Source organism: Castor canadensis, chromosome 10, assembly GCF_047511655.1.
Source record: "Castor canadensis chromosome 10, mCasCan1.hap1v2, whole genome shotgun sequence".
NCBI classification, from domain to species: Eukaryota; Metazoa; Chordata; class Mammalia; order Rodentia; family Castoridae; genus Castor; species Castor canadensis.
In genome coordinates this window covers 111,867,260-111,881,351 of record NC_133395.1, presented here as the reverse complement: position 1 = coordinate 111,881,351, position 14,092 = coordinate 111,867,260, and the positions used below count along the sequence as shown (strand labels likewise).

The following is a 14,092-nucleotide window of genomic DNA, read 5'->3' as shown; positions in this document are numbered from 1 at the left end:
GCTCTACCACTTGAGCCCCCCATGCCCCTGTCCTTTTGCTTTTAGTTTGTTTTTCAGGTAGAGTTTTGCACTTTTGCCTGCACCAACCTGGGACTCATCCTCTGACTTCTGCCTCTCATGTAACTGAGATTACACGTGTGCACTACCATGCCTGACTGAGAAGTTTTTTTTTTTATAGAAGTATTTTGGTTAGTCACTGAAGACGGGATGAGAGAATTAGAGTATCAGTATTAATTTTAGCCCCCGATGAATCAGTGTACATTAGAAGCTACGTGCATAACTCCTATGATCATTAAAAGCTCAAATGTCACAAAAGGACAGACAGCCAGACCTTAATGTGTCTCTTGATGGAAGGCTTAAGCTCCACTTATGAAGTATTCTTGGCTTCCCTTCTCTCCAAAAAAGATCAAACTTGAATTTGATTAACCTCTGACTCCAAATACTGATTTATAGAAAATATACGGGGTAAGGGAACATCTGGTCACCACAGAGAGGAAGCCAGTGAAAACAGACTCTGAAAAATTGAATAGAAAAATGCTGAATCTCTAAATACGTGTGCTTCAAGAAAAAGAGTGTGGGGAGGGAAAGAAGGAACCTACAAATGAAATTGAGATAATCAGCTTTTTGAAATGTGCAGATCTTCTTTGGATCCTAATGTTATTAAACAAATTAAAAAATTAATTATGAGACAATTGAAGTGTAAACATGGATTGGACATTTGATATTAAGGAATCAATTAACCCTTTTATGATGTAATTTTCCATTCATATAAAAAGTTATTTTCTTTTGTAAATATATATGGATGAAACTGTTTGATGTTTAGAATGGACTTCTAAGTAGTACTTGACTGGGTGGGAGTGGAGTGGAGTATAATAGGGTATAGGCCAGGGTTGACAAATTTTCTGTAAAGGGCTAGATACCAAATGTTTTACCTTTGCAGGCCATATGGTCTCAACTCAGCAGCTGCCACCTCCACCTTTGTAGTGTGATGACTGCCAGAGATACTGCATAAACAACAGGCATGTCTGTGTCCAGTAAAAATTTATTTACAAAAATAGACAGCAGTCTGGATTTAGCCCACAGGTGGTAGCTTTCTAAATCCTGGTCTACATAAATTAGCTATGAGATAACAGTTATTGAACCTAGGGTGCATGAGGATTCATTATGTTTTTCTCTACTTTCTGACATGTATGAAAATTTCCATAGTAAAAGAATAATGTAGGCACTTTTTTGGATAAAATTTTAGTAACAGTTGTATCATATACAGCTCATATTCTGTTTGTTTTGCCTACTATCATTAAACTAACCAGAAAGTAGCTCTATCTATAGATAGAGCAGAATTTTTGTTGTCACTGTTTTATTTTGTCTGGTCTTTCAAGCTCCTAAAGAAGCAATACAATGGGCTCTTCAATTTTAAAATAACAGACCTCTAAGCTATCTCCATGTGTTTAGTTTTTTTGTGTTCCGTAGCTAAGACACTGCGAGTGATAATCTCTCTTCTCTCATCCAGGCATCAGAGATAAAGTGTCTGATTGGGGTGCTTTTCTGCGGCAGACCCTGTTGGGAGCATGTAGTCCTCCTGTTCCATTGCTAGAGGGCGTGAGTATTACTGTATATACCAGATCAGTATGGAAAATCCTTGCGAGGAATCTAAAATTGGTTGCTGATTTACTACTATGAAGCAAATATTACTAGAGTCATAGGCATAGGTGTTGGAGTATTTAAACTTACTTGCAGAGGTTGAAAACTGGTGCCTTATTCAGTTGCCTATTTATAATACAGGATATGAAAAACAATTTAAAAGATGAGGAAGATCTACATCTGCTATATAGAAAGATATCTATGATTTGTTTAGTAAAGAACAAACTGAAAAGTAGTGTATCTGTTTTGAAAAAAAACTAGAGAGAAAGAGAAAGAAGAAGATATGGACTTGTGTATAGAAAAATAATGTAAACCAAAGTGTTTACTGTGGTTGTTTCTTAGAGGTGGGATTAGAGACTTTGACATGTTTGTTTTTTTTCTTTAATGATAATATTTGTTTTTATAATCAGACAAAATAAAAATTCTTACTAAATGAGGTAGTTTAAAATTTCTTACTAAATGAAACAAAAGAACAGTGTAGAGAGAAATTTGTTAAAATAATTTTACCAGATTACAGGTAGATTTCCTTTCATATAAACATTTTCATATCATCTAGAAATAATATTGTAAGAGGCTTATATAATACACAATGCCACTGGCTTTTGAAAGGGTAAAAATGTGAAGGCTGGTTTAAGATCATTTAGGACTTGACTTTTAAAAAGTATTATGTTAGGGCTGATGGAGTGGCTCAAGCAGTAACAGCACCTGCTTAGCAAATGTAAGACCTTGAGTTCAAACCCCAGTGCTGCCAAAAAAAAATGTTAACTTACTTAATTTCACTTTTTAACCCACAGCTCCGTAATGGAAGGAATCCTTTAGATCTCGTTGCTCCAGGATCCAGGCTAGAATGCCAAGCTTTTCGGGACTCTTTAAGTACTTGGATTGTTACTGTCGTGGAGAACATCGGGGGACGGCTGAAGCTGCGTTATGAAGGACTTGAAAATCCTGACAGTTTTGAATATTGGTTGTATTACTTGGACCCGTTTCTTCATCACGTTGGTTGGGCTGCTCAACATGGATATGAACTTCAGCCCCCATTAGGTGAAGAGAAATAGCATTTTTCTATTAACTATTACATAATTATTATATTATGTTATTATTAATACATGTGAGACTGAAAAATGCATTGTTCTATGTTTTACAAAAGCCTTTGTTCACATAATATATTGCAGCAAATTTATACATAGTTGTTAAATTTAGTGCCTATTTTTCTTTTGGTTTTTTTGCATCTATAACTTAACCACAAGTAGTGATATACTTCATAGACTTCTGCCTTTCCCATACTGACCCCTTATCAGAACAAAGGGAAAAAGCCTCTAGGTAGCATTCATATGGGTGTAAATAACAAACTGGGCTCACAGCAAATTGTTGATTAAAATAACTTCCAATAGTATTTAGTTATTGTTTAGATTAATTTGCATTTATTATTATGTGCCTCAATTTGAATTTTTTTGGTGGTGCTGTGGTTTTGAAGTCAGGGCCTCCTCTTGCTAGGCAGGAGTTCTATCACTTGAGCCAGGCCCCAGCCCATTTTGCTTTAGTTATTTTTTGAACAGGGTCTTATTTTTTTTTTCCCCAGGTTGGTCTGGACCGTGATTCTATTTATGCTTCCTATATTGCTGGTGTTATAGGTGTGCACTACCATACCCAGCTGGATGATCGTTATTTTATGTACTAAGCAATCCTTATGATACCGTGTAGATCTTTCCATAAAATTTAACTGTCCAGGCTCTGAAGAGAGCAGACAGAGTACTGAGATTAAAGTGCAAATTGGGGGTGGGGGAGGTGCCCAAATAATGTATACACATGTAAGTAAATGTAAAACAATAAAATAAAATTTAAATTAAAAAAACTGCAAATTAAGCCGGGTGCCAGTGGCTCACCTCTGTAATCCTAGCTACTTGGGAGGCAGAGATCAGGAGGATTGTGGTTCGAAGCCAACCCAGGCAAATAGTTTGCAAAACCCTATCTCGAAAAAACATATCACAAAAAAAGGGCTGGTGGAGTGGGGGCTCAAGAGGTAGAGTGCCAGCCTAGCAAGTGTGAGGTCCTGAGTTCAAAACCCAGTACTGCCACAAAAAAGAAGTACAAATTATCTTGTGCGAAGATGGGTATAAATTGTTTGAACCCTTTCCTATTTTCAGTGGTTATGTGAATGCTTTCAAAATAGGTTAAAAGGTACATAGGTTTTCTTCTAAAGCGTGCTGTCTTGTCTTACTAAAGCCATCAAACATTTGAAAAATGAAGCTGAATGGCAAGAGATTTTAGCCAAAGTGAAAGAGGAGGAAGCAGAGCCATTACCATCCTACTTATTTAAGGTAAAAACAGAAACGCATGGTACATAGGTGTTTTTCGCCTTACAGTAGAGAAAAGAAATTTAGGGAGGTAAAAATAAAAAATAACACCTGGAGGTGAGAGAGTGCCTTGGCCTCTGCGGGAGGGAGGAGGGGTACAGGCTTTTTTTCTTCTTCCAACAATTGCCAAGTCCTCTTAAAGCAATTTGAATGCTTTCTTTTTTACTCTTAACTTGTTATGAAATAAATTTAGTTTTTTTTCTACATGTCCCTTGTGTTCCAAAGGTAGAGTAGAAATGCTTTCTGTGTTGTTTTTTGGTCTGAGTGGGTTTTTCCCAGAAAGAAAATTATAGGATTTTCCAGAAGCTGGACAGTTCCATTCTTTTTTTCTTTTTCTTTTCTTTTTTTTTTTTTTGTGGTACTGGGGTTTTACTCAGAGTCCTAAATGTGCTACACAGGCACTGTACCACTTGAGCTACACCCCTAGCATTTTTTTTGCTTTACTTTTCAAGTAGGGTCTTGCATTTTTGCCCAGGGTTGGCCTCAGATTGTGATACCCTACCTGTGCCTCCCATATAGCTGGGACCAAAGGTATATCCCATCACACCTGGCTCATTGATTGACATGAGGTCTCACTAACTTTTTGTGTAGGCTGGCCTCAAACTGCAATCCTCCCTATCTCTTCCTCCATTATTAATTAGTTACATTCAGCTATGTATGAGTATAAAATTAATGCAAAAATACTATTTTTTTAATCCTTTTTTATGTCTGCATTTCAGGATAAGCAAGTTGTTGGTGTTCATACATTCTCTGTAAATATGAAATTGGAAGCTCTGGATCCCTGGTCTCCTTTTGGGATCTCTCCTGCGACAGTTGTTAAGGTAAAACAGGAGCAGTCCTCTTGGTAACACTCTCCATCAGGTGACTGCTTTAGGAAATTGTAGTGGTTTGATCTTCAGGCTCTACTAATCCAACTCATTGTAAGGTCAGAATTGTTTTGTGCATATTTTGTATTGTACTGTCCAGTTTTCTGTGTTCTATTCTTACTTCAAAGCTTGGTAACCCTAGACAACCAACAATAGACTAGAGCCTAGGCACCAGAGTAGTGTGGGGGCCATGCTTTGGGACAACTTAATTGTATGTAGCAAGAGATGTCTTGACTGGTATGCAGGCCATGCTGTCTTTGAAGTCTGGGAGCAGACAGTGTCACTACTGTCTAATCAGGAAGAGCTTGCTGAGATGTGGGGGTATGAGGGGCAAGCAAGTAGTGTCACCAGATCTGTCATTAGGATGCTTCAGTCATGTATTACAGATTGAGACTTTAATCTTTCAGACAACTGACAAAAATCAGACTCTTTTAGGAGTAAAGAAAAGATCTGAATATGTTGTCAATGCCTTGTTAACTATGTAAAAAGAGGGAGGTTCAGTTTAGGACTAGAGCAAAGCCCATTTACTGAAAGTGGAACTCACTGTGGAGTGTGACTATAAGAATAGTTGCTTGAATGTTGAATCTTGATGGAAAATTATTCTTAGAGCAATGAGAGGGAATCTGAACCTGTGAGTAGGTAGGTTCATAAAACTCTGGAGTCCGAAGAGGTGTGGTATGGTTAGGAGCCAGACAAGGTTCATTAATTTCTCTCTTTGGCATTTGAAATTGGTTTAGGATCTGAAAAATTAGCATATTGGTGAAGTTGTTCCCTCACTAAATTTAAACTAAATTATGTTTAGAGCCCAGGTACTAGGTTCTGCTTCTTCCTAGCTGTGTAAGTTATTTTACCTTTCTTTAAATTCATTTTCCTTATCTGTAAAATGGAGTTGATAATGGTACTTACCTCATTAGATTGTTAAGATTAAAACTAAATTAATATATGAAAAATAATTAACATAGTGTCTGATATAGGCCAACATTTATTGAGTGTTTTTGTACTGTTAATCTCTGGTGTAAGTATGAGCTTTTGTAAAATATTTGGCTGTGCCAAGGAAAACACACATGTGCATGGACACACACACGCACACACACACACACACACACACACACAAAGACTTTGTTGGTTTTATCTGTGAATTGCATGTACAGGTTTTTGATGAGAAGTACTTTCTGGTGGAAATGGATGACTTGCGACCAGAGGAGCATGTGAGACGATCATTTGTGTGCCATGCCAACAGTCCTGGCATCTTCCCTGTGCATTGGAGTCTGAAGAATGGTCTACACATCATCCCTCCCCCGGGTGAGAATTCACACTCTGCTGTGTCTTTGAAACGACTTTATTTCTCTCTTCCTTCCTTCTTTCCTCCCTCCCTCTCTTCTCCCCCTCCCTTCCAGGGCCTCATACTTGCTAGATAGGCACTCCATTACTTGAACCACACCCTCAGGTGTGTGCCACCATATCTGGCTTTCTCTTTAAGATCGGTTCTCATTAACTTTTTGCTGGGACTGGCCTTGAACCTCAGTCCTCCTATCTCCACTTCCCAAGTAGCTGGGATATAGTTGTAAGGCACCTTGCGCAGCCAGTTTTTCTCTTTTTGAGACATAGTCTTGATATGTAGCCCAGGCTGGCTTCAAACTCACAATTCAGCCACCTCTGCCTTTGGAATGAGATGTGTGTTAGATGACATTGCCAAGAACTTTTGTGTCTGCTTCATGTCCCTAATATTTTGAGGGCCTGAGGCCAAGTATAAATTATGGTCTAGAGTCCATATATTTATATATTTGAATTTATAAATCAATCTTAGAAGCTTTTAAACAGAATAGAGTGTGTTCTGTTTTTGTACTTTGGACATGTATCCATATAACCAGCTGGAAGACCAGATTCAAGCCTGGATTCTGTGCTAGCTCCCTAGTCTATTTCATCTTGAGTCTGCTGGGAGGTCACAGAGGAGTGGGCTAGAATGACACTTAGTATTTGGAACTGGCTTGTGAGAAGAGGCCTTAGAGCCAGAACTAGAAAGTAGGTGATGGATAATTTTTAGTTGTCTGGGCCTTGTGAAGAGAACTCTTTAGCAAGAAATTATGGTCAAGAGTAGGAGAGGCTTTAGGTAGAGAAGTAACAGCTCATTTTTCTTGATGTTTGCAACCTTGCAAAGCTCAGTCTTTGACCTTTTTATCAGGGCATTTAATTATGATTTAATTGAGCACAACTGAAAATTTTAATATTTTAAAACAGATTATCTGGAAAATATCCCATGTTTATCTAGTGTCTTACATCAGCAAGTCATATTATTTGACAGGTGCCCCCTGTATATTTCATAGTAGGCTTTTGGTAAGCATGACTTCACTTTCTAGATGCTGACTGCTGAAACACTGGGATAGAAGTACTCTTGTGTTAACAAGATTTATAACCTCAGAACCTTTGCTCTCCACCTAGCCTTCATTCATTCGAAAAACATTTGTGAAATATTTGTTATGAACCAGACATTAACTGGTAGACAAAAATTAATATAACTCAGCCCCTGCAAGGAGAAAACACTCACTGATTTCCCCAGGTTCTCCTCCAACAGTAAGCAGAGCATCAGAGTGCCTGGTGGAAGGGTATGGTATGGCATACTTATTGAAGGAAGTTCTTGATTTGCAGAAAGACTCAGGCTATCTAACTTTTTGTTTTTAAATCCTGCTTGCAGCCAGGTGCCAGTGGCTCACTCATGTAATCCTAGCTACTTGGGAGACTGAGATGAGGAAGTTTGTGGTTTGAGGTTAGCTCAGGCAATAGTTCATGAGACCCCCATCTCCAAGATAACCAGAGCAAAATGGATTGGAGGTAAAGCTCAAGCACTAGATCACCTGCTTTGCAAGCATAAAGCCCTGAGTTCAAACCCCAGCCACACCAAAAAAAAAAAAAAAATCCTGTTTGCTACCTTCATGTAAAAAGGAGAAAAGAATTATTATTAAAAATATTGGAGCTTTCAGTATTATTATAGAAAAGTCAACTGTCTTTGTAAACAGAGGGAAGGTGTTAGATTATGTAATTGAAAATATAAGAAATGTCCTGTCAGGAAATGAGGCAGGGTAGAGAGATTATGTGGAGATGGGCAGATGGGCAGATTTCCCAGATGGGCAGGAAAAGTGATTGCAGGGACTGTTGACTGTAGGAAGACATAGTCTTGAGTAGCCTGCTCTGTTTCTGTGCAGTGTTGAGCTCTCAGAGGCCGAGAACAGCTCTGACACAGGTAGCAGTGGACTGCCCAGTTTCTTATACTCACATGGTGCTGAGTCAGGAATTGCATTGGAGATGCTTCTTTCAAGAGCCTTGGTAAAGTGAAGGAGGGAATTAAGCTTCTTTTCTTCTATAATGAATTCATGATTGAGATTATGAGAATATCCAAAGTTTTTACATGTGTTTTTAAATTGGCGCATAGTGGTCATGTATTTATGGGGTATAGGGTAGGATTTTAATATACATATATATGACATGTAATGATCAGATCAGGGTAATTGGCATATCTCTCACCTCAGACATGTATCATTTCTTTGTGTTGGGAACATTCAAAATCCTCTCTCCTAGCTATTTTGACAATATTCAGTTGTCATCCATAGTTACCCTACTGTGTTATAAAACCTTAGAAATTATTCCTTCTATCCAAGCACTTCCGTACCAGTAACCATCCGTTCCTCAGAACACTGAGATTCGGTACTGTATAAATCTGAAAAGAGTGCTAAGAGCATTGTACCAGTATTAGCTAAGACATGGTTAAGGAAATAGCCCCAGCAAAGAAAAAAAGTCTTCACTGAGTAATTAGTACTATACCTCCTTTCCGTCAGAGCCTAAGTCCTAATAAAATTGACAGTAAGACTAGATTTATGTGCATAAATCAAGTCTAGACATAGCTGTCTTAACTTCTTTTGGTAAATTGCCAGCAACTTACCATATGAAATACTGCTCAAATTAAATGCCTCATTCAAAATTCAAATCTTTAAACATTTATCCAAAGAATTTTGTTACATTATTATAGTTTGACCAGAGTTGCTCTATTTTATAAAATTAAACTACATGAGGCACTGGGTTTGATCTGAAGCACTGCCAAAAAAAAAAACTACTATAGTTTAGATTTATCAAGTGTTTTCTCCCTTTTCTAAAAACCCAAATACTCAAATTGGCAATCTTGGAAGTAGTAGGTAGACACTTGGCAGATTGATAAAATAAAGCCATAAGCATGTGTGATGTGAATCACTGCTTTTTTGTCTCCCTAGGCTATCCGGGCCAGGACTTTGACTGGGCTGACTACCTCAAACAGTGTGGTGCTGAAGCTGCTCCCCAGAGGTGCTTCCCTCCGGTGAGACCCCTCATGCATTGCCTCAGAGCCGCAGGGGACTGCTGTGCTTTTCTTGCTTTTTATGGCTGTTACTTTCAAGTTAATCACTTTGTTGATTGTAATAAAATGGTCCAAAGAAGAATGCATTTATTATAGAAAGTAGTTTGCTAATTAAGATGGTTTTATAAGTTTATCAATTTTACATTTTCTTCCTGTCTGAAATTATGTGAATTTGATATTTTATTTCCTAAATACTATGAAAAATGGTGAAATATGAAGTGGAGTAAAATGGTTACGTTTATTTAAAAATACTAGGGCTGGCAGAGTGGCACAAGTGGTAGAGTGCCTGCCTAGCACGCATGAGGCCCTGAGTTCAAAACCCAGTGCCACCAAAAAATAATAAACAGAAGTATACTTCTATCTAAGTAATACATGCACATTTGAAAACATCAAGAAGCAGTAATAATCTTAGAATGTAGAACAACAGTCCCTGTCCTATACCTTTCCACAGTCTCCCTTCCTAGAAGTAACCATTTCCTGTTCTCACTGTAATTCTGGTATTTACACTTGTTCATATTCAAAATAATATGTTGCCATCTTTTGAGACATTAATTTTAGACCCTTATATTGATTCTACATTATAGTAAGTGAACAGTTTTTTTTTTTTTTGGTAGGACTGGGGTTTGACTCCAGGGCTTCATATTGCAAAGCAGATGGTCTACCACTTGAGCCACACCTTTAGTCCATTTTGCTCTGGATATTTTGGAGATTGTGGGGGAGGTCTCACAAACTATTTGCCTGGACTGGTCTTGAAGCACAATCCTCCCTATTTCAGCTCCCAATTACAGACATGAGCCAGTGGTGCCCACCTGTAAATGAATATTTAATTATTTTATATTACCTTTTCTCTCTGTCTTACCTGTCTCTTCTTCATGATAATCTTGTATTATAATTTTTTGGTTAAATCTCAAAAGAGTTTTTTACATTCACAGCTATTTTCTAATTTGTCTTCAATTGCTTTTTAATTCATTTGCTTAATTTTCTTTTGTAACTATTGCTAGTTCTTCCTATACCTTCTTGTAACTGTTTCCATAAAGGCAGTCACATCAGAAAATCATCATTCCTAGTATTTTTCTTAGAGACATTTTTCTTAGAGACATCTCTTTTAGCATCTTCCACTTTCTTTGTCTGGGCAGGTTGCTTTCTAGGCTTGCTCTGTAGTTTTGACCTCAGAACTGCCCTTCACTGTCACCAAGGGAATTGCCGTCTTCCCTTCCTTATGATTTGGGTTCTCCTGTTTTGTGTATCCCATGACCTCCCTTTTTTGGCTTGCTTTCTTGTTTTGATGCAGCCAGTGTCTCCAAGTAGCTTCCTGACACATGGTGCAAGAGATGTGTAAATTTTTTTAGACACTATTTTTTTTTTCATTTTTCTTTTATTATTCATATGTGCATACAAGGCTTGGTTCATTTCTCCCCCCTGCCCCCACCCCCTCCCTTACCACCCACTCCGCCCCTTCCCTCTCCCCCCCTCAATACCCAGCAGAAACTATTTTGCCCTTATTTCTAATTTTGTTGTAGAGAGAGTATAAGCAATAATAGGAAGGAACAAGGGTTTTTGCTGGTTGTGATAAGGATAGCTATACAGGGCATTGACTCACATTGATTTCCTGTGCATGGGTATTACCTTCTAGGTTAATTCTTTTTGATCTAACCTTTTCTCTAGTACCTGTTCCCCTTTTCCTATTGGCCTCAGTTGCTTTAAGGTATCTGCTTTAGTTTCTCTGCGTTAAGGGCAACAAATGCTAGCTAGTTTTTTAGGTGTCTTACCTATCCTCACCCCTCCCTTGTGTGCTCTCGCTTTTATCATGTGCTCATAGTCCAATCCCCTTGTTGTGTTTGCCCTTGATCTAATGTCCATATATGAGGGAGAACATACGATTTTTGGTTTTTTGAGCCAGGCTAACCTCACTCAGAATGATGTTCTCCAATTCCATCCATTTACCAGCGAATGATAACATTTCGTTCTTCTTCATGGCTGCATAAAATTCCATTGTGTATAGATACCACATTTTCTTAATCCATTCGTGAGTGCTGGGGCATCTTGGCTGTTTCCATAACTTGGCTATTGTAGACACTATATTTTTTGACAATATCTTCATTCTATTAACTTGATTCATAGTTTGGCTCAATATGGAAGTTTGGTTGGAAGTTATGTTACTTCAGAATTTTGAAAACATTACTCGTTTTCTAACTTGTACTATTGTTGAAGAAGTCCAAAGCTATTCTTCTTGATCTTTTCTAGATGAGTTCAGTTTTTTTCCCTTATGCAAGGGAATCTTTCGCTTATAATAAGAATGGGGGACTAAAAGAAAAAGCTAATTGGAGACTGAGCATTTAAGGATGAGGTTTATCACTTTGAAGCTTCTTCCTAAAGGGTAGGATCTGGCTGGTCATTTATTAGGGAAACCTAAATTTATATCTTTATGTGTCTCTTCTTGGAATTGTCATATTACCCCAAGAAGTCTGTTCCAGTTCCCTGCCTGATAAGTAGAAGCTAGAGTTGGGCCATGGCATTGCATGTGTGTCCTTAGTTCCTTATGTCTACCTGCCTAGGGATCTTATATTTTACCCTGTTCAGAGGATAAATCTTATTTTCTGTAGGGGATAGAGAGAAACAACTGCTCTGGGGCATTGAGTAGAGGAGCCAGTACATGACATGTTTACAACAAACCCTCTCTTTTTTTGGTGATACTGGGTTGAACTCAGGGCCTCATGCTTGCTATGCAGATACTTTACCACTTGAACTGCTTTTCAAGCCCTTTTTGCATTGTTATTTTTGAGATGGGGGTCTTGCTTTATGTCTAGGCCAGCCTGGACTATGATACTCATTTGTGCTTCCCTGAATAGCTGGCTATGACAGGCATATGCCACTGTACCCACCCACTGGTTTAGATGGGGGTCTTAAGAACTTTTTGCTCAGGCTGGTCTTGAACCTTGGTTCTCAGGATCTCTGCTGCCCAAGTAGCTAGAATTATATAGGCTTGAGCCACGGTACCTAGTCAACAAGTCCTTCTGGGGGCAGGAGGGTGGGAGGAGCAATCTGGACATGGTAGTGCATACGTGTGTGTAAGCCCAGAATTTGGGAGACTGAGGCAGGAAAATCTCAAGTTCCAGGCAGTTTTTGGCTACATAGTGAGACCCTGTCTCAGGAAGAAAAGAAAAAAAATAACCTTGTTTTAGGGATTTTTCCCTCCACCTCTAGTTGCCTAGGTCCTGGTTTTGCCAGTTCTTAGCTTTCCTCAATGGCAGCTTAGATTCTTGATAGGCTAACTTAGTTTCTAGAGCTTATTCTCAAGTTTAGCTTATAAAATGTTATTTCCTGTCCTGTTATATCCATCCTGTTAGGTTTGTATCTTTAAACAGCAACTTTTAGAGAGTTATCAGAAAGGAAAATGATCAAATGCAAATGGTTCAGTTATCCATTTTGACCCAGAAGCTGCAGACTTTTAAGACTCATTTTACATGATCCTTTCCCCCCGTTCATATACATTTTTAAAAATCCTGACTGTCTTTTATGACACACATGCAAGGTTGAACCAGGCAGTTTATTGTATGGTAGAACCCTCTGAGGAAGGGAAATGAACTAGCAATGGTTGAGGGACACTTGGATGAGGACACAGAGCCTTACAGATCTTATTTCATTGCTATCTTGTACTAATCCACAAGATAGGTGTTCTTAACTTCATCTGATAGATGAGGAAACTGAGGCAAAACTGGGTTACACACCTTGAGCAGGGTCATCATCCATGTAGCAATATGCAGGAATGTCTAACCTAAAGACCACAATGCCTACATCACAGCAAGGCAGACATTTTCCCTTCACTTCCTTAAAAAAACTGAACAAAATAAACTCACAGCTAAAGTGGACCTAGGGATTAAACACTACTGGAAAGAAAGTCTTCCAGCTGAGCACATGAGTTAATACTGAGTGTTAATTCAGTCAATGGATTTGATTCATTTTTAGTCAATTTCTGAGCATGAGTTTAAGGAGAACATGAAGCTGGAGGCGGTAAACCCTCTTCTCCCGGAGGAAGTATGCATTGCCACCATTACTGCAGTGAGGGGCTCCTACCTGTGGCTCCAGTTGGAGGGTAAGTGCCAGCACTTCTGAACAGCTTCTGGTGGCTACTCTCCTTTGCTTGTCCTGTTTACTCTTGTAGTGTGGTTTGTTAATCTTAGTGGACTAGTTGAATAGCAATCTTGTTCAGAGACTTCTAATTAGAAGCCTAATATTCTAAGCTAAAAAATTTACATTCCTGTCCTTGGCTTTCAAATTTTAGAAAATAAATGTGAATCAAAAACCTTTACTACATATAAGAGTCCCCTGTTTTCTTGAAGGATATATTCAAATAGCATATATTTTGATGTGACCAAAGTAAGTATATATGAACATTAACACCTAACTTATTGACCAGATAATATTTTGGTTGCCCCAAACAATAGAAACAAAAGTATATAAAGTAGAAATGATATATTTTATTCAAGGTAATATTCAAGGTGTATTGGGCAGGTTTGTGGATAGAAAGCTATGTGAGTGCTCAGTGCTACAACTGCTGTATGTAGTCTGGTTTCTTTTTTATTCTGCTTCCAAATAGTCATTCTCTGAGAAGGTGCCTCTTGTTTCTGATTTGTAGAATTGGTATTTAATACAGATGTCAAGAATGCTGTTATACGTAGACCTTCATGCAACCTCTCCTGAGCACCTTGCCAAATCATTTCCTGATGTGATGACTATTCTACTTTTAGTCTTATTCCCAGACTACCCAAACTCATGTTCTCATTAAGCAGAACTAGAACTTTGTCTTTTGGTCGCTAGTTATTTCAGGGTATTGACTGTGCTATTTGTTA

General features: G+C 38.3%; 1 protein-coding gene across 11 annotated transcripts in view; it reads left to right on the top strand.

Annotated features, from left to right (window-relative positions):
* Positions 1 to 14,092, top strand: part of Sfmbt1 (Scm like with four mbt domains 1) — a 122,973-nt gene that overhangs the window by 85,688 nt on the left and 23,193 nt on the right. For all 11 annotated transcript variants that reach the window (XM_074043936.1, XM_020175209.2, XM_020175211.2 and 8 more), the window contains 7 exons: positions 1,511 to 1,599; positions 2,436 to 2,682; positions 3,865 to 3,959; positions 4,715 to 4,816; positions 6,013 to 6,163; positions 9,121 to 9,203; positions 13,209 to 13,335. In XM_074043936.1, coding sequence (XP_073900037.1) covers positions 1,511 to 1,599; positions 2,436 to 2,682; positions 3,865 to 3,959; positions 4,715 to 4,816; positions 6,013 to 6,163; positions 9,121 to 9,203; positions 13,209 to 13,335 — 894 coding nt within the window. The remainder of the gene's footprint in view (positions 1 to 1,510; positions 1,600 to 2,435; positions 2,683 to 3,864; positions 3,960 to 4,714; positions 4,817 to 6,012; positions 6,164 to 9,120; positions 9,204 to 13,208; positions 13,336 to 14,092) is intronic.